Source organism: Manacus candei, unplaced genomic scaffold, assembly GCF_025592945.1.
Source record: "Manacus candei isolate 608988 ecotype Guabito, Panama unplaced genomic scaffold, ASM2559294v1 h1tg000049l, whole genome shotgun sequence".
Lineage (NCBI taxonomy): Eukaryota > Metazoa > Chordata > Aves > Passeriformes > Pipridae > Manacus > Manacus candei.
In genome coordinates, this window is record NW_026138097.1 from 27981346 (window position 1) to 27999481 (window position 18136).

Sequence of the window (18136 nt, forward strand, 5' to 3'; positions counted from 1 at the left end):
GGGATCTCATTAGTGTGTATAAATATCTAAAAGTGAGGTGTCAGGAGAATTGAACCAGGCTCTTCTTGGTGGTGCCAAGCAATAGGACAAGAGACATAAACTGATGCACATGAAGTTCCATATGAATATGAGGAAGACTTTAGTGTGTGGATGAGTATGCACTGGAAGAGATTGTCCAGAGAAATTGTGGAATCTCCCTCACCAAAGATATTCAATATATATATATTTTTTTTTGTATATAGGTGCTGATAAAACTGTGGAAGCATGAATGTAAGTGTGTTATTGCTGATCGTTTCACAGCTGCAGAAGATGTTAATTGGTTTCATGCAACTGTGGCAAAACTCATTGAGGAGGAATTTGAAGAGACTAAAGCTTTGCTGGGTCATGAAATAGATGCATTCTTTGTTGACTTCTTGAGAGATACACCTACAAGAACTGGTAATGATGGGCTCTGATAACCAAGGAGATGACAAGAATAGGGAAGGGATATGATAATCACAGATGCTAAGAAAAATATTTAAAAAAAATGCATAATAAATTTATGTGTAAGGGTTTCTGTTTTGTCCAGTGACATTGAAGGTAGTCTGTGTTATTGGATGTGGCACATCTTTATATTAATGGGATTTCTGAGTCTGTATTTATATCCAGGTTGCTTATATATGAGAGCCTTACTTCCAGGTACATTTATGTGGCAGATAGACAAGACTGCCAGAGTGATCAAAGAAGTGTTTTATGAATGACTCGAAGCTGTGGGGTTGCTGTACTAGATAAAGGATTGCAATATAGCTACCATGCCCTAGAAATCTGGTAAAAAAATACTGACTCTGGGCTAATACAATACTTCTTAGGAAATAACTGTTACATAATTTTATAACAAATGACTATTAAATCAAATTTTCCTGAATGCTAGTTATATCTCTTGAATAACCCATATGGCTTATAACAATATCTTTATATCCTTCAAACAAAAACACAGTATCACTGACTTTACTAAATGACCTGAGAATATTTGTTAGTAGATGCAAAAGAACAGAAGACAGTTGTTTGAATTTAGGGGACGGTCATTATTTAAGCCTTGGATGATTCAATTATCTGTGTTAGCATCAGTTTAGTGATGGATAGTGGAGGCAATAAAAGACTGGTGTGAATGGCCAAATGCCATTTGAATCTCTTCTTGTACAACTGAAGTAGTCATAAGGCAGTGAGAAAAGGAGAGTAAAGGATAGGAAATACTTGATTGAAAGGAATCAAATAGAAGTAAAAGCAAACTGGTGTGAGAAAATAAACAATTACATCCTTAAATAACTTGCTAAACTACATCAATGTAGAGAAGACTGAAATATAAGTCAGAATACATATAGAGAGGGTAAAGATTGACCTTTAAGGTAAAAATTTAAATCTGCACAGAAACCATCATGTTGAATTGAAATGCAAAATGAAGAATGTGTTTCTCAAAAAGCCTTGCCTTCCTGGTGACAGTTTAAATGTGCCTACCCTGTAATGTGCCTTTTAGCATGAAACTTCATCTAAATACAAAATAGGAGGCCCTCATGTAGAAAGGTACGTTTTGTCTGCAATATAAATGTATGTTTGTCAGAGCCTTGAGAACCCCCTTGTTTTGGCTTTAAGTGAAAACACTAACAAGTGCAATTTTGTTTGTAATTGTCCTTACAATGGGACAAAGTCTTGCCCATTATGGTGGAAGTGTAAGAGCAGGATCTGGATTTCTGAGCTCTTAAATATATAAAAAAATTACATTTGGCATCAGTTTCAAATAGCCCTATGCTCAGGTTAGTGATATGTTTGCATATACTCCTGTTATCTCTGGATTGTAAAAGCACAACATATTTGTCCCTGAGATAAATACACAATGACTTGAGATGAAATAGCTCAAACATCAACTTTTAGGCCTCCTAAAAAGGGGCCTTACAGGGCAGACACATTTAAACTGTCACCAGGAAGGAAAGGCATTTTGAGAAATATATTCTTCATTTTGCATTTATATTTCAATTCAACATGATGTTTTCTGTGTGGATATAAATATTCACATTAAAGGTCACTCTTTACTCTCAGTATGTGTTCTGACTTATATTTCAGTCTTCTCTACATTGATACCTTGTAGGCAGAGTGTACTCAGTGCTCTTGTATGTACATCTAACATATAATATTATGTATAATAAGCCTGATTCTGTGTGGTGAGACTTCTAATTATCTTCACTTACTTAGCCCCGAGAGAGCCTTTGTCAATTATTTAAGCTGCTAAGGTTTTGTTATTTGCTTTTTGTTCTAGGTGAAAAACCAGAGGAAGTTAAATCAGATATTCCCAAAATCTATGAGCCAATTTCCTCATTTCATCAGCTACGGAATTGTTTAAATAAGTTTTTACAAATATACAATGAGAATGTTCGTGGTACTGGAATGGACATGGTTTTCTTTGAGGATGCTATGGTTCATTTAGTTAAGGTACAGTCTTGCTGGATTGCCGTTTGTTGTTGTCCATTTGCCCTCCTGTGAGTAGAGGTATGCATGAGTCAAGGTAAATTACCTCTAAAACTGAAGCAACTAATTTATTGCTAACATATATTTGATCTATCACTCTGTGACTAGGTATTAAAATCTATTAAAAACTTTTTGGAAAATGCACTGGATGGAACTATTCTTTTATATCTATCTTTTATGTCTAGTGGGATCATGGTGCTATCTATTCTAACTCTATTTCAACCTTTCTTGTTAATTCTTCTGAGAGCCCTTCCTCTCTTTGGAATGAGTCAAATGAAATTCAGGTTAAGACATAATTGGCTGCTTCTGAAGGAGTACATGCAGCAGAGCAGGAATAAATGCAGTCCAAACTTCTTTTGTAGATCCACAGTATGCTCACTACTTTTAAAATTCCTTTGAATATGGATTGGGCCTGAACATAACTTTTAGCACAACACAGCTTGATACAATTGTCCACACGGCATAGGCCTCATACAAAGAAGAGCCTTTTTTTCTTTTTTGTACACTAACCCCCCCATTGTCTCGGTTGTATAGTGAGGTTATCTGTATTTCTTATAATAAATTATTAAGAACTGAATATACTAAATATCTAAACAATTTAAATTTAATTATAGTTGACAAACACACTACTCTGCAGTTTTCAAAATTCTGGGGTAGATTCTTATAATTTCACAAAATTAGTCCCTTTCTTTCTAAGGTCTTCTCTGCAAAACGGATGATGTTCTGCTTTTTTTTTTTTTTTTTCCTTCACTGAAGACTGTTATTAGGAATCTCTCCTTTGGGTAGCTAGGTGGTATACCATCTACCTGAAATATTATATTAGTCTTCACTTGGATAAAATGAATTTGTAGTGCTTCTCTGATTCCATATTCTTGAAAGCAGAAATAACTGTGTAGACTTCAGACAGCTTCTAAGAGAAAGCTAGATAAGCACAGTTAAGGTAATGCCTAATCTGAGCTTTTGTAATAAAACTTGAATGAATTAAAGCTGAGAGATATCTTAAATAGAGAACAAAGCTTCCAATTTATGGCTTGTGCGCCTCTGCCTGGAAAAGATCTAATAGCCATAATTGAAATGATCAGCAATATTTCAAGGGTGATGTGCAAATTAAATTTTCTCTGTCCAGTTAAATACTAAGTATGCTTAGAGTAAACCTCCATACTTGATTTTATCTTTTCTTATAAAACATTAACCTATGAAAAATAACAAGTACCTTACACTCAATATATAAAATAAGTAGGTTTAAAATTGAGGAAAATTGGCATGACTATTTTTAATAGCTTGAGAAAAAGTAATTTTCAGGAAAGGCAAGTAAATAGGTATGCCAGGTTGGTTATTGACATGATGGAATTCTAGCGTTATCAAAGGGATATTCAAGATAATAAAGAGAACAGAAGCCAATACCCTGCATCATTACTCGGATAGAAGGGTCCAGTTGCCAACCAGATGTTTGGTATTATTGTGCCTTTGAGAGGCAGCTGGCTCTGTGCTGCTCTAGGTATTGATGTAGGCTCTTCTGGGTACTGTGAGTATCTGCCCTCTTGCAGCTGATAGCCTTGCAGCAAGTTTGTCTCCTGTGCATAAAGACGTATTTTCTCAGCATCAGGTAATATCTTCTACCTGTTTCCATGTTTCATGGCATTGTGTTTTGGCTGTGGACAGTGGGACAGGTGCTGCATGCAGTTCATAATTAACTCTGAAAATCTTTTTGCTCTGAATTGTAAAGGATCTGTTTGTTTACATTGCATAGTCCTGAATTGAAGGGAAATTTAAAGTAGTTGGTAGCTGCTGCCTTTTGATTTAAAAGATAAATAATAAAGTGGGAAAGAAATGGGGATCTAATCGGGAGATGTTTCACTGTGATCAAATATTCATACTGATACAGTGTGTTTTCACAGTCAAGTAAATGAGAAGCTTAACAAGTTTGATTATAAAGGCAGTATTATCACCTGCTGCAGAGAATACTGAAGACCTTTTGTCCTGAATTTAATATGCCTGGGACATCTTGTCTTTCCGGTCACAATGAAAGAACCTGGATGAGTCTTACCAAAGTTAGCCAGCGGTCATGGTGTTGGGGAAGTTATTATTTCCTTCCCAATTTTAATAATCTGTCATGCTGTGATGTCACATCACTAAGAAATCACAGCTGAGATTTACTTCTACTTTGTGGAAGTGTGAGATGCAATTCTACTGGTAAACAAACATTCACACTGATGGAATCGAGTGGTTGCTATGCTATTTGGAAAGCTTACAGAAAATATTGCAAAGTACAAATATCCACTAAATATATGAATAGTAATATAGAATCCCTTAATTAAACCTTAAAATTTCAATTTTTTACTTAATGATAATGTAACTTTATTAATGCAGTAGCATAGAATTTTTACACATTGTAACAATAAACGACTGGTATATTACACAGATTTCTCGTGTGATTCGCACTCCTCGTGGAAATGCTCTTTTAGTTGGAGTTGGTGGCTCAGGAAAGCAGAGCTTGACAAGACTGGCATCCTTCATAGCTGGCTATGATATGTTCCAGATAGTGTTAACAAGGTGAGCATTAATTGAAATTAAAGTAAATAAGTACTTTAACTTTTCCTGTAAATGAAACAGGTTCCCAGTCTCTGCAGTGAAAGAAACAAGTTTACTGTAGTCTAAGTACTGTTACACAGAGTGGAAAGACATGAATATCCTTTGAGACTTATTACATTTGCTTGATTTTCTACAATAATTCTGAACTTTTACCATCTTTGGAGTAGTAAACTGTTTCATATGTTTCACAGAATGAGAAGGAATATTGGCAGTGTGAGGAGGTTGCATCCTCATCCCTGCCCTTGGTAGGAAGATCTACTTGGTAGACCGTCAGTATATGTTGGTATTTTGACTGTCTTTTCCAAGTATATTTTGTCATATTATTCAACCCAATGTAGTTTCTTTTGAAATATTTCACAAAAGATAAATAAATTAAAAAAATTATATATATATAATATACATATATTATATATAAAAACAACAAAAAATTATAAATGCTTCTCTGACTTAGAATGAAAGCCTCCCAAAGTGTCTGTAGGACAAGTCAATGATCAGGAAATACTTTTGGCACTCAAATGTGATGTCATTCTAGAGAAGCTAAATTATTTTAAATCTTTTGCAGCTATGTTGGCTACAGAAGAAATTGTAGATTCACATGTAGGAATGCATATTAGTGAGGCTCTCATGAGAGGATCTATCTGAAATAAGCAACTTTTTGCCTTAAATTCCAAGAGAGTTTTTCTTACCTAAATTTACTTGTTGGTTTTTTGGTTTTGTTTTTTTTTTCTTTTAATCAGAAGACTTTTCAAAAAAGGAATGAATATTTGTTCAACTATTCTTTTTTTCATAGATCATACAACACTTTAAACTTTGTGGAAGATCTGAAACTCTTATACAGAACAGCAGGACTGCAAGGCAAAGGCATCTGTTTTCTTTTTACAGACAATGACATCAAAGATGAGTCTTTCTTGGAATACTTGAACAATGTCTTATCATCAGGAGAGGTAAGATGCCTTCTCCTTTTTAAAATGTATAATTGTAAAGTAAAATAACTACATTTATTTGATTATTGCTTTATATGTCAAGGGGAACACTTTCAGAAACTAAAACTCAAGTGCTTTTTATCATTGGAGTATTTTTAAAAATGGAGACAATGTATTATACTAGGTTAGAGTAAGACAAGCTGTCAGGGACAAGAGAATAGCTTTAAAGAAAAATTGAGACTTGGGGAACATCACTAATGTTTTAAAAGGTTGTCTGTTAAATTAACTACCTCATTAGCATTTAGTTTTTGTCTGGTCAGTTTATGTCCAGAATGGATGGGATGGGTTTTATTGATTTTATTTATTTATTTATTGACTCAGGGTTATGTTTCAGAGTAATTACTACTAGTTATTAGAATACAAAGAAATCAAAGCCATTGGAGAGTGGGTTTTACATTTAGAGCAAGTTAAGTTTCAGTGTGTTTAATGGAATAATTTCAGCAAAAGTTGTGGTTTAAAGGAGTAGGTGGATCCTAATAATATCAGGGTCTGAGATGTATGTCCCCTTCCACAATGCTAGGTATTTAATGTACCTCATGCTATATATTCTATGTTATATCATCTCATAAAACATGAAAAATCTTTGTTTTTCTCAAAGGTGTCCAACTTATTTGCGCGGGATGAAGTAGATGAGATCATTAATGACCTCATACCCTCCTTCAGAAAGCAACATCCACGTAGACCTCCAACCAGTGAGGCTGTGTATGACTATTTCATGGCCAGAGTCCGTCAAAACCTTCATGTAGTTCTTTGCTTTTCACCAGTAGGTGAAAAATTCCGAAATAGAGCTCTGAAGTTCCCTGCTCTCATTTCTGGATGCACTATAGATTGGTTCAGCCAATGGCCTAAGGATGCTCTAGTGGCAGGTATGTGTAGGTTTTATCTTTGCAGATATGTAATTTTCTGACTGGTGGTCATGTAGTTATTTTAATTGTATTGAATTTTGCCAGAAGAAGCTTACTTGGTTCTAAAATTTGATATAGATCTTTTCTTCTTCAAAGCTTGCTGTATTAAGCTGTTGAAATATTTCTAACAGAGGAAAGGTTTTGAACACATTTTGAAGAAAATTTTCCCTTGAACATGGCTTAAAGGCATTAGTAAAGAAGGCAAAAATACTACTAAAGAAAGAGATTATTTGTGACTGTGCCTGCGATAGGGCATACAGAGGAAGGCTGTGATTACCCAGTTTCTGGTAGCTAGCTGTTAGACAGGTTCAGAGTGAAAAAGCAGTTGCATACTTTGGAGGTGAAAGAATGACAGATACTTGGCTGTACTTTTTACTGAGAAGTGTGGAATAAAGTTCAGAAACTGATGGTGAAGAGTAAAGAAGACTGAGATTTCAGAAACTGGGTGAAAACCAACGTAATACATGCTGACTTGTTTTGTACTGCCTTGTTTGTAAGCTGTTTTCCTGAATACTTACTTACATTTATGTTTTCTTTCTCTCTCAAGTATCTGAACATTTCCTGTCCTCATTTGATATGGACTGCACTGCTGATATAAAGAGGGAAATTGTGCAGTGTATGGGCTCATTCCAGGATGGAGTGGCAGAAAAGTGTTCTGATTACTTTCAAAGATACAGACGTTCTACACATGTGACTCCCAAATCCTACCTGTCCTTTATTCAGGGATATAAAACCACATACAAAGAAAAGCATGCTGAAGTACAAACATTAGCAAACAGGTAAACTAATCAGTTTACTACTGTCTTTCTGTAGTTTCCTTCCCCAGGTAGGTGTATTCTGATAAGTCTCATTTCAATGCATGGCTCGTCTCCTTGCACAGCAGAAAGGTGTTTTTTTTAATTCCTAAAATTATGTAAAAGTATAACTTGATCAAGTATTATAGTTGCTCTTGCCATATAAGTTAAAGACTATATGTATTTGGAGAGGAAAAAAGAGTAGCGGTGTATAAAAAATTAGGGTGGTGGGAAAAGAGGTGAAGATAAATTATTCCCATGTATTTTTAGTGAGTAAAAGAAAACATCTGTTGGGAGAGCAAGACTGTGTGAACAATTTCTCCTGCATTTCTGTAGGCCTTGCTTGACATTACTATGGAAGTTGCAAGCTTTGTGATGTTTATTCTTACAGACTGTGTGAAACTATGTGAGTTTATACTTGTTATCTGTGTGTTTATAGTTATAAGAGATGAGAAAATAGTATGTTTATAGTAGAAGGTTGTGGGAAAACTAGAGATAAAGAAACACCTGTAGGATCTCAGAAAACCCCTAAAGGCAGATCCATAGGAGGGACTTTGGGTGGCAAAAATGATCTCAGACCGCGTGGACAGAGCTTCAGATCCAATGAACTGAAGGCAGGAGATGTGTGCACAGACTGAGCTATCCAATCACCTTGTTGTGAGCATGTACCAGGGAGAAACTAAACTGTATAAAAGTTAACTCATTTAAATAATAAGTTGGACATCGTCGGATCATATTGATCATCTGAGTGTGTTCCTGAACTCCAACCGTCAACAAACATCTAGCATGTAATTTTATAATATATTCACAATAGCATTTAATTTACCAGAGAGCAACTTTTATTTTCTTACTGAACAGTTGTGTCCTGCTGATATGAACATATAAGAAATACCTTTGGTGGTTTTGGTTTTGTGATCATAGGGCCTCACTTAGACCGCTGAGTTTTTTGTTTTTTTTTTTTTAATAATTGTAGATTATTAAAGTGATTTTGATATACTCATTCCTCTTTTCAGGTGCTTTATTAAACTAATGAGATCTATTTGCAGATATATCATCATGTTAAAACCACTCAATTATAATGTAAAATTAACATTTACTGTATCAATTGGTATCACCCTTAAGAAAAATGGTCTTCTCAATTTTGAAAGGTTGTCAAAAAGAGCTGGAAACCTTTAAGAAAGACTCAGACTATTTATTTCATTTTGAAACATTCTTTGGTTCCAAAATCAATTTGAGCTAGAAATCTGTAGTTACCTTATGAGTGAAGACTTGTAAAACAGTGGGGTCTGGTCCTGTTTTCTACCTTTGCATGTACCAGGTTAGTTCGTGCGTGCCAATTTGATTCACTTAACCTTTCTACCTTAGTTGCATGGTATGGCAGGTGCTATACTTTGTCTGTTCACCTGTATTTGTTCAGCTGTCCAAGTACTGCTTAGCCTTTGCAATAGCAGTCTCTGTAGAGGCCACTTAAACTTGCCTGAAAAGTCCCAAGTGAAGACTTACTTTTTGATAGAAAAAAAGCACTGTTGAAGAGGCATTTTAATGCTCAATTAGAGAAGTCTTATTGCAATACTATTTTTCTGTTACTCTTGTTTGGTTGTTTTGGTTTCTTTTCAGTATCCTCTTCAAAGAAGAAATAGCAATTTGATATAGTTCTCAGAATTTTAGTGAAAATGCTTTCTGTTGTATATAACTCAGTCCTTTGAGTGTCAGCTTGGAGCTCAACAGGGACAGTGACATATATGGAACCAACATATAGGATTTTTATGCAATGATAAAGACATACAGTAAAATTTCAAGCTACAGACTTTATTCATGTACTTTATTGTTCACTTTATTGATTCTGAAGACACTAGGTACTTTTGTGAAAGTTCCTGTCCAGCTTTTATTTTTGGTGTAAAACATCTTTTGCTACTGTTCATTCAGATTGATGCGATTCATTCTATAGATGGAATAATTTGGAAAATGGAGTGTAAATTACATAGGGATTTAGGTGCTTCTTATTTTGTTTTTTGACTCCAGGATAAATACTGGACTGGAAAAACTGAAAGAAGCCTCTGAGTCAGTGGCTGCTCTAAGCAGAGAGCTGGAGATAAAAGAAAAGGAACTTCAAATTGCCAATGAAAAAGCTGACATGGTATGTACAACCTTCAAAATGTACTGCTGTTTCATTTTTTTTTCTCCTTTTATTTCTTCTATTTTGAAAACATCAGTCAAGTAAAGTGAAGTGTTGGAAAAAAGTGATCTTGGAGAAAGTTATCTTGTCTGATTTTTCTGGTTTTGGAATTGACCTGATACAATTTTTCAACAAAAATTAATACATTCTTTTAACTAGGTTTTTTTTTAATATTTGGCATATGGGTTTACTCACATTCTAGGTATTGAAAGAAGTTACAGTAAAAGCACAAGCTGCTGAGAACGTGAAGGGCGAAGTTCAGAAAGTGAAAGACAAAGCTCAAGCTATTGTAGACAGTATCTCAGTTGACAAAGCCATTGCTGAAGAGAAGTTAGAAGCTGCTAAGCCTGCTTTGGAAGAGGCAGAAGCAGCCTTACAGGTTAGTATTTAGACCATGTATAACATTATTTTACTACTAAGAAGACGGGTGTGTTTGAAATATAAGATTGCAGGTGCATTGCATAGCTCTTCATTTGACAGAAAATGTACGCAAATAAACATACGTATTTTGAGGCTGTTTAGGTTCAGTTTTGTTTTCCTTTTTTTCCGCAAGTACCAAACTGCAAATAAGCAATTTTCAGACAAGGGCAAGTTTTAACTTTTATTTGAAACTGTAATTGATATATGATGTGTTGCAGGTTGATATTAGACCAGTATCTGAATGTCGATATTGTTACTAAACAGCTTGTGTGCAAAGAGTGAAGAAGTGCTTTCCATGTAAAACCAGTTATAATTCCATCCATATCTAAACCTGCTATTTTAAGTTTTCACAAATAAATTGCATTTTGAATAGGTTTGCTGGTCCACTATTTTCTGTCTTAAAAAACAATAATTATTTTTTCCTACGAATTGTGACATTACCAATATTTCTAGCATTCACCATGGGACTTCATTTCTTTCAAAATACTCTTTTTGTAAAGCTTTTTTAATAGAATGATAACACTTTGTCCATATCTTTAAGATGAACAAAGATTAATGTTAGCTGATCTTTTGTAATATTTTCTTTTAATGCCTGTTCAGCTGACTGTATGAGAATGTTCCTCAAGGCATTTTTCTGTGAACAGCAGTAGTGGAATTTGAAGTATACCTATCAGAGGCTAGTAGGGATCTGGCATCTCAAGAAACTGAGAAGAATGAAGAAAAAACCTCAGAAGAAAAAAACCTCAAAACAATAAATAAAAGTTTTTATGTAGATTTACTGGAAAGTTTTCCTTTCCACTTTAAAGACTGCCATCAGTTGTGACGGTTAAAGACTGATTTGAAGGAATGCCATGATAATCTAATATAGAAAAGTTTTCATGGATCCTCTGAATGTATGACTTCACTTCGAGGGAGAGATGTTTAACAATCTCTGACTGCTGTGATTCCTAAAGGGCAGAGTGGGAAAGTCTAAATGCTGGCTGATGACATGACAGCTGGTAAGAGTGGAATAAGAGCAGATCCTAAGATCCTGATACTTAGCTACAGGAAAAAGGTTAAAAAAGCTACAACAAAACAATTAACCCAGTGGTGGCCAAGTATCCTGACAAGTGAAAAAGCCCCAAACAATGTTAACTGGTCAGTGTCTGAGGTATAAAGAGAGCACCAGTGTTCTGTGTTTGGTCCTGCATCTTATTATAGCTTACTTTCTGACTTTGACTAAAATTGCTGAACCAAAACAATACTGCTCTTCTTGAAATGTAGGGTGCTAATGAAAATCCAATTATAAAAAAAGCTACACTAGCATTATTGTGAGACTTCACAATGGGCAAAGGTATTTGGGCTTAATTTTGAAATTCTTGCATTTTCTATAAGTTGCTTTGCTTGTGTCTAAAGGGGATTGGCAAACTATCGTGAAAACAAGCCTATCAGCATGTATATATGTGTTCTCAGCAGGCATTCTTTCATTCATTCAGAAACTCCCTTAAGCAAGAAAATTCTCTATATGAGTCTGCATCTTTCAAAAAATGATTCTCATAATCATTACAGGTTTGCAAATTTCCATCTAGGGATTCCAATAGTAGAATTCTGCTTGCAGTTTGGACAAAAACCTATTAAAATATTTGATAAATATAAAGGTCGCTACCCAGATGGAAAAAATAAATTTGCAGTTAGCTATTTCACTCAATTTTTTACATATTTTAGGATTGGTAAATGCTATGTTAAGAGACAGGTAGGTACAGAACAGTTTATAAGCATTTCTAAACATATAATGAGATTAGTTTTTTTAAAGTTTGAGTAAGAATTGTCGAAGTTCAATAAAAGTTAGATGCACTTTTCCCTGCAATAAAAATAGCACACTAAATGCACAATTATAAGTAAGTAAATAAATAAATAGAAATTAAATGCAACAATTTTGCCACAATTTGGATGCTAGCAAAAAAGGTTGGGCTGAATTTCCTAACAGTCACTAAGAAACACTGGTTAAAGTTCCCACGCAGATATCTGGAAAAACTCTGCTGAATTATTTGGTGCACACTGAACCCAATGAGCAGCAAAACATAAGGGGAAACATAAGGCCATCAGAAGGATAATCTGCAATAATTTACAATCCCTTTACTGAAGTATAGACACAAGTAATTAAAATCTTCTTTCATGAATTCCCAGTAAGGCATGTGCTAGGCTAGAAGCAAGGTGTCATAACACTTGCAATAACCTGTTGCTTACTGTTTACCACTGTAATGTACTTGAACCGATTAAACTGCCTGTGGATAAGCAGTGCTTCTAATCAGAGTTGTGCCTGTTCTAGAGTGTGTCTGCCCATCAGCAGTTACTACTGTTCAGTGTTTTTTGCTCTGTATGTGGTGCAGTTAAGCTCTACTGCTCTAATTGATTCTTCTCTAAGGAGACATCTTCAGTAGACTTGTCTCATAATCCTTTCTGATTCATGACTACAGTAGAGTTGTGAGTTACAGTGTTAGACTTGCACCCTAGGCTTACTTGTCCTTAATTAGTAGGGCCTAGGTTTTCATACATTATTATAATGTATTTTTCTCACAGGCCTGCTTCTACACCAGGAATGTTTCCAGTAAGATGGATCAGCAGGTGAAAATCTATACATATATCAGGCCTTCTCACTGGTTTCCTTAATTCACCTTCATTTACTAGATGTCAACAGAATGTATTTTCCTTTCTAGACTCGGTTCCTGGTCAATATATATACATTTGAAAAAAAATCAGTAAAATGTCAAGATGTTTCTGTTTTGCTCTTCACTTTGTCCAAACTATACATGGTAGTTTTAGGTTGTTAGGTGCTGCTGTGCTGAGGTTTTCTAGGAGTTCATAGGAGTTAGTAGGGAAAATCTGGTTGGAGAGTCCTTCTAGCTTCATGCTTTTTACAGGTAAAAGTAAATCTAAATATAAGTAATTATTTTTCTCCCAGGGATTAATACTGTTGGCGAGCTTGTGCTCTGTCTTACTGAATAAACAATAACAGTAATTGCTTTACCTTTTGTTTGAAATTCACAGACAATAAAACCTACAGATATTGCCACTGTGCGCACACTGGGACGACCTCCCCACCTCATCATGCGTATCATGGACTGCGTGTTACTGCTCTTCCAGCGTAAAGTGAACAGTGTGAAAATTGATCAGGAAAAACGCTGTACTGTCCCATCGTGGCAAGAATCTTTGAAACTTATGACAGCAGGGAACTTCTTGCAGAACCTACAGGTGCTTGTGCAACCTTCTTTTCCATATACTTTTTTTTTAATGTAGGAAAATAAGGGACAATGTTTTCTCTGGTGTTCATAGGAGAACAAATGTGCAAGGGAAATCACACACACAATAGATCTGAAATGTTAAGGGCTTAAAAATAAGTATGTCATAATGAAATAAATTTGAATCCTTCTGGCAAAGTCATGTCATAAGTCAATTGTAGTTTTTCCTAAATAAGGCAATGAAATTACTTTCAGTGACAAATGATTCAAAGCTTTAAGCATTTAGTTTGAATAGCCATTACTTATCTGTTTCAATAAAGGTGATAGAAAATATCTTTTTTTCTCTTATCTAACTTTTCATTAATTTTCAACATTACAACTTCTGCACTGGCTTGCAAAAGAATAGTTGATTATTAGGGTGAACGCAACCAGAATTTTTTAAATTTTGGGGGTTTCATGTCCATAGCATGGGTCTAGGAAAATGGAAAGAGTAACTACTAAACAAATCCATTTTCATAACTTAAACTAATAATATTACAGTTCATCTCGTTGGAATAAATGGTACCTTGTCCTACCCCACTGGATGTTATCATCACTGTTTTCTGCTTTTTGAGTTTCCTTAATCTGTCATTGATCTAGTGGGAAATCAGGCTTGACCAGCTTTGTATGGTTGGTAGTGCCATAGATGTTATTCATGTAATATTCACATTGCATTTACTTGTAGGGATTTTTTATTTACTGAAGGACTTCAACCTTTCATTTTGCTTGTGCATAACTAAACCTGTTTGTGCTTCAGGGAATAGCTATTTTTCAAGTTCGTCAATAATAGACTTTCATTATGCCTCGCAAATAAATTTGAGGGAGAAAATTGAGAGCTTTTGAGAAGGAAAAATGGAAAATATGTTTTTTGGAGAAAAGAGAGAGTCAAAATAAATTCTTTAAATTGAAATACATTCCACTAATGAGATAAAGTAATTTAAGGATAAGATAGCTGGCTGTTTTGTGGAATGTATGTTTATGAACCAGAGCTAAGCATTTCCTTTTCTTTTTGAAGATTGCTAAGGCACTTATTCTGTCTTAAGCAAAAGGAAACTTCTAGCAGGATATTAGTGATATTTTATATCAACAATTAGCTGTGTAATGGTAATAGTGAGTGTAAGATAGCAAAGATCATAAATGAAGGCAAACTTTTCCATTTTGTAAGAATATAGAACAGAGTTGAATGACTTTGTAAAGTTCTCAAAGATGCATGAGACAAAGACCTTCGTATTAGTTGTTTGTCAGTAACACTTATGATCTTCATAGTGTTCTGTGTGTTCTAAAACATGTGTATATTTTGCATTTGTTACATACATTATGTGTATTACACTCTTTAAATTTTTCTTTAGCAATTTCCAAAGGACACAATTAATGAAGAAGTGGTAGAACTTTTGAGCCCTTATTTTGAAATGGCGGACTACAACATTGAGACAGCTAAGAGAGTATGTGGGAATGTTGCTGGCCTTTGCTCATGGACCAAAGCTATGGCTGTATTTTTTTCCATCAACAGAGAAGTATTACCCTTAAAGGTATGTCTGTTAGTCACTCACAAACACTCTTTTCTCCTTCTCCTCCCACCTGTTTGCACTTGAGAATTTAATCTGCTGGAAATGCCATCTGCTTTATTTGAACTGGTGCTTGTCTCTCTAGGAAATGATTCTCTCGAACATTGGAATTCTGCAATAAAATCTATTTTAAATGTACTTGCACTTTTAAGTCGTCAAAACTATGAAAGAGATTGTGCAGTTTTATGCCTCTGGACACCTTCTGAATGGGGTTGAAACATTTGTCATCTTGTTAAATTCAATACTGCAGTTGCTTTACTTTAATTAGGGATTAAGTAGGAAAAAAACCCCTCGATCTGGTTCTCTTAATGTTCCAGATCTCAGTTCATAAGCAGACTGTACAGAGACTGTTCATCAGTGTTATTTAGAGAAAAACAGGCCCAAATATTTAGAATGAAAGTCAGGAAGAACATGGTCAAGCATGATTCTAACACAGAATAGCTTGTATTTACAGTAGCAAAGACCAAGAGGGAAGTAAGATTTGTAGTTAGACAAAGCATATTGGTTGAAGACATTGAATAGGCTTCTAGTGGCGTCAGTCTCTTCTGCAAGCTAGGTCAGACTAACTTTTGTGTCAGGTGAAGAATGACTGGTATTCCCAGAAATTTTTTTAAATATTTTTTTCTAATTGTTGTTAAACCAATTGCTTAACTGCAGCTATCTGCAATAGGAAGTTAGCATGTTGTAATAATAAGTAATAAGTTTTGCTGAATGATAAAATCTCTAAAGAAGAATTTTATTTGGAAATGCAGTACAGGAAAACTTTTTTAAATACATTATAGCAAGAGCTTTGGCATTCTTTATATGTGAATACACTTTTATGTTTGTATGCTTCATAGGCTAATTTAGCAATTCAGGAGAATCGCCTAAACACTGCTATGCTGGATCTGCAGAAAGCTCAAGAAGAACTGGGAGCCAAGGAAGAAGAATTAGATATTGTGCAGGCAGAGTATGAGACTGCAATGAGAGAAAAACAGGTGAATTGCTCTTCACAGAAAAGTAGTTTCTACCCTTATTTTAAGGAATACTTAATACATTCTTTCAATTTCACTGTTATTCTTTGAATAGGATGTTGATGGACAGCAGATAAGAGATAGATATTTTTTGGATACTGTCTCTTTGATTCCTACCTCTCTTTTGCCACTAATCATCTCCCCTCTTCCCTCCTACCTCCTGAAAAGGTATATTTGTGTATAATTTGAAATTCTGGGTATAATACCCCAGAATTAATAGGTATCAGGAATTTTACATATTATTTAACAACTAGGCAAAAATGAAAGTTAAGAACAGAAATATTCAGAAGTTGAATCTTGTTTCTGACAGATGTTGGTAATTTGTCCTGATATATTTTTTCCATCTGACTTTCCCTCCTTCTCTGCCTGGTGATATAAATGTTTGAGAATATATTTTTAAGCTGTTGTTTATTGACTGTTTTTATTAGATATAGAGATCCTTCTGACCTATCAGATACATGACTGTAAACCATTTTTCTTGGTGTATGGTTTTCTCTAGACTTTGCTGGAAGATGCTGAGCGTTGCCGACATAAAATGCAAACTGCCTCAAGTCTTATAAGTGGCTTAGCAGGTGAAAAAGAGAGGTGGACAGAACAGAGTAAAGAGTTTGCCGTGCAAACCAAGAGGCTGGTTGGTAAGTTTGTGTCCACGCCTTTGAACTTGTGAGTTCCTTGGATTTTAATGGATAGTGAAACTGAAAACATTTGGAGTTTAAAGATTTCCTTTGTAGTTTAGATCCTCGTTGCTAAAATGAGGGTAATTGTTTTAATTCCCTTGCTAAAGCACTGTTAGGTGAAAAATACAATATGAGGCTAAAGTTCATATTTAAAAAAAAAAAAAGATAATGGACTTTGTGAATGCAGTGAAACATATTTGGGACACCAATGTTTTAACCTGACTGATGTTTGTGGGTCCAAAGGGAGTGATATATTAACAAGTGCCAATAAAATGTGTATAACTGAGAATACACATGGAAGAGAGGAAGACTGATATTCAGGCACTGACATTTATATGTAGAAATCAATATATTTAATGGCAGCTACTAATGTTCATAAAACTTCTGTTTCTTAGAAGTTAATTTTTATTTTATAAATTTGCACTTGTAAACTAAAGTACTTTGTAATAAATAATTAGTTTATTAGTTAGGTCAATAAATGAAATTTATCTTGTCCTTTACTGTGGGTTGAAGTTTCTTCTCTGATTTTTGCCTTGAAAGGCTGTAAAAATCAGATATTTTTGTATAAGTTGTATTACAGTAGCTAGATTGTATTTTATTTGCTGGTATAATATGTATATGAGTATTAACTTATTAAAAATGTGGGTTACCTTCCCCACAAACTCATCAAGGTTTTTTTATAGATAACTTGAAAATGTCTAAAAAGTATTAAGGCTCAGTATAAAAGTATCATATCTTCTCCAGTTTGAATCTTGCATTCTTACTTCAGAGGTACAAAAACCCCCCAACCTAGTGTGTCATGAATTTTAGTGGGAAAATTTTGAAGCTGAACAGAAGATTAAAACCTGTCACACTTAATACCTTCATAATGTTGCTGTTACAATTTTTATTAGTAGTACTTGTAATTGATTTACAATTAATTTAGTTGAATTAGTACTTATAAATAAAGGGGTTTTTTCTCCCCCCAAAAATATTATTTAAGCCTGTTCTCATGATTGTCCAAGGAAACGATTGAATTTTATTAGTAAGTTTATTCTTCCATGTCCTGCTTGTGCAGGATGTAATGTTTGGAATAGTGGGGGGGGGGGGGGGGGGGAATGTGTGTGTTCGGTTGACTTTGACAAGGTGCCAGATGCCCATCTCTTAATTCCTAAAGTTGCATTCTAAGGATAAAGTAAACATGACATCTACTAAAATGTAGTGTTTTCTTGTTATGTAATGAGCCTTGGGAAAAAGGCTGATTTGCCTTCTTTAG

At 34.7% G+C, this 18136-nt stretch overlaps 1 protein-coding gene across 1 annotated transcript in view; it reads left to right on the forward strand.

Moving 5' to 3' along the window:
* DNAH5 (dynein axonemal heavy chain 5) overlaps nt 1-18136 on the forward strand; it is a 115147-nt gene that overhangs the window by 73900 nt on the left and 23111 nt on the right. Inside the window, exons 51-62 of the mRNA XM_051799352.1 lie at nt 243-438; nt 2291-2463; nt 4922-5052; nt 5882-6035; nt 6673-6940; nt 7527-7758; nt 9796-9910; nt 10152-10328; nt 13397-13600; nt 14976-15155; nt 16031-16168; nt 16704-16839. Coding sequence (XP_051655312.1) covers nt 243-438; nt 2291-2463; nt 4922-5052; nt 5882-6035; nt 6673-6940; nt 7527-7758; nt 9796-9910; nt 10152-10328; nt 13397-13600; nt 14976-15155; nt 16031-16168; nt 16704-16839 — 2104 coding nt within the window. The remainder of the gene's footprint in view (nt 1-242; nt 439-2290; nt 2464-4921; nt 5053-5881; nt 6036-6672; nt 6941-7526; nt 7759-9795; nt 9911-10151; nt 10329-13396; nt 13601-14975; nt 15156-16030; nt 16169-16703; nt 16840-18136) is intronic.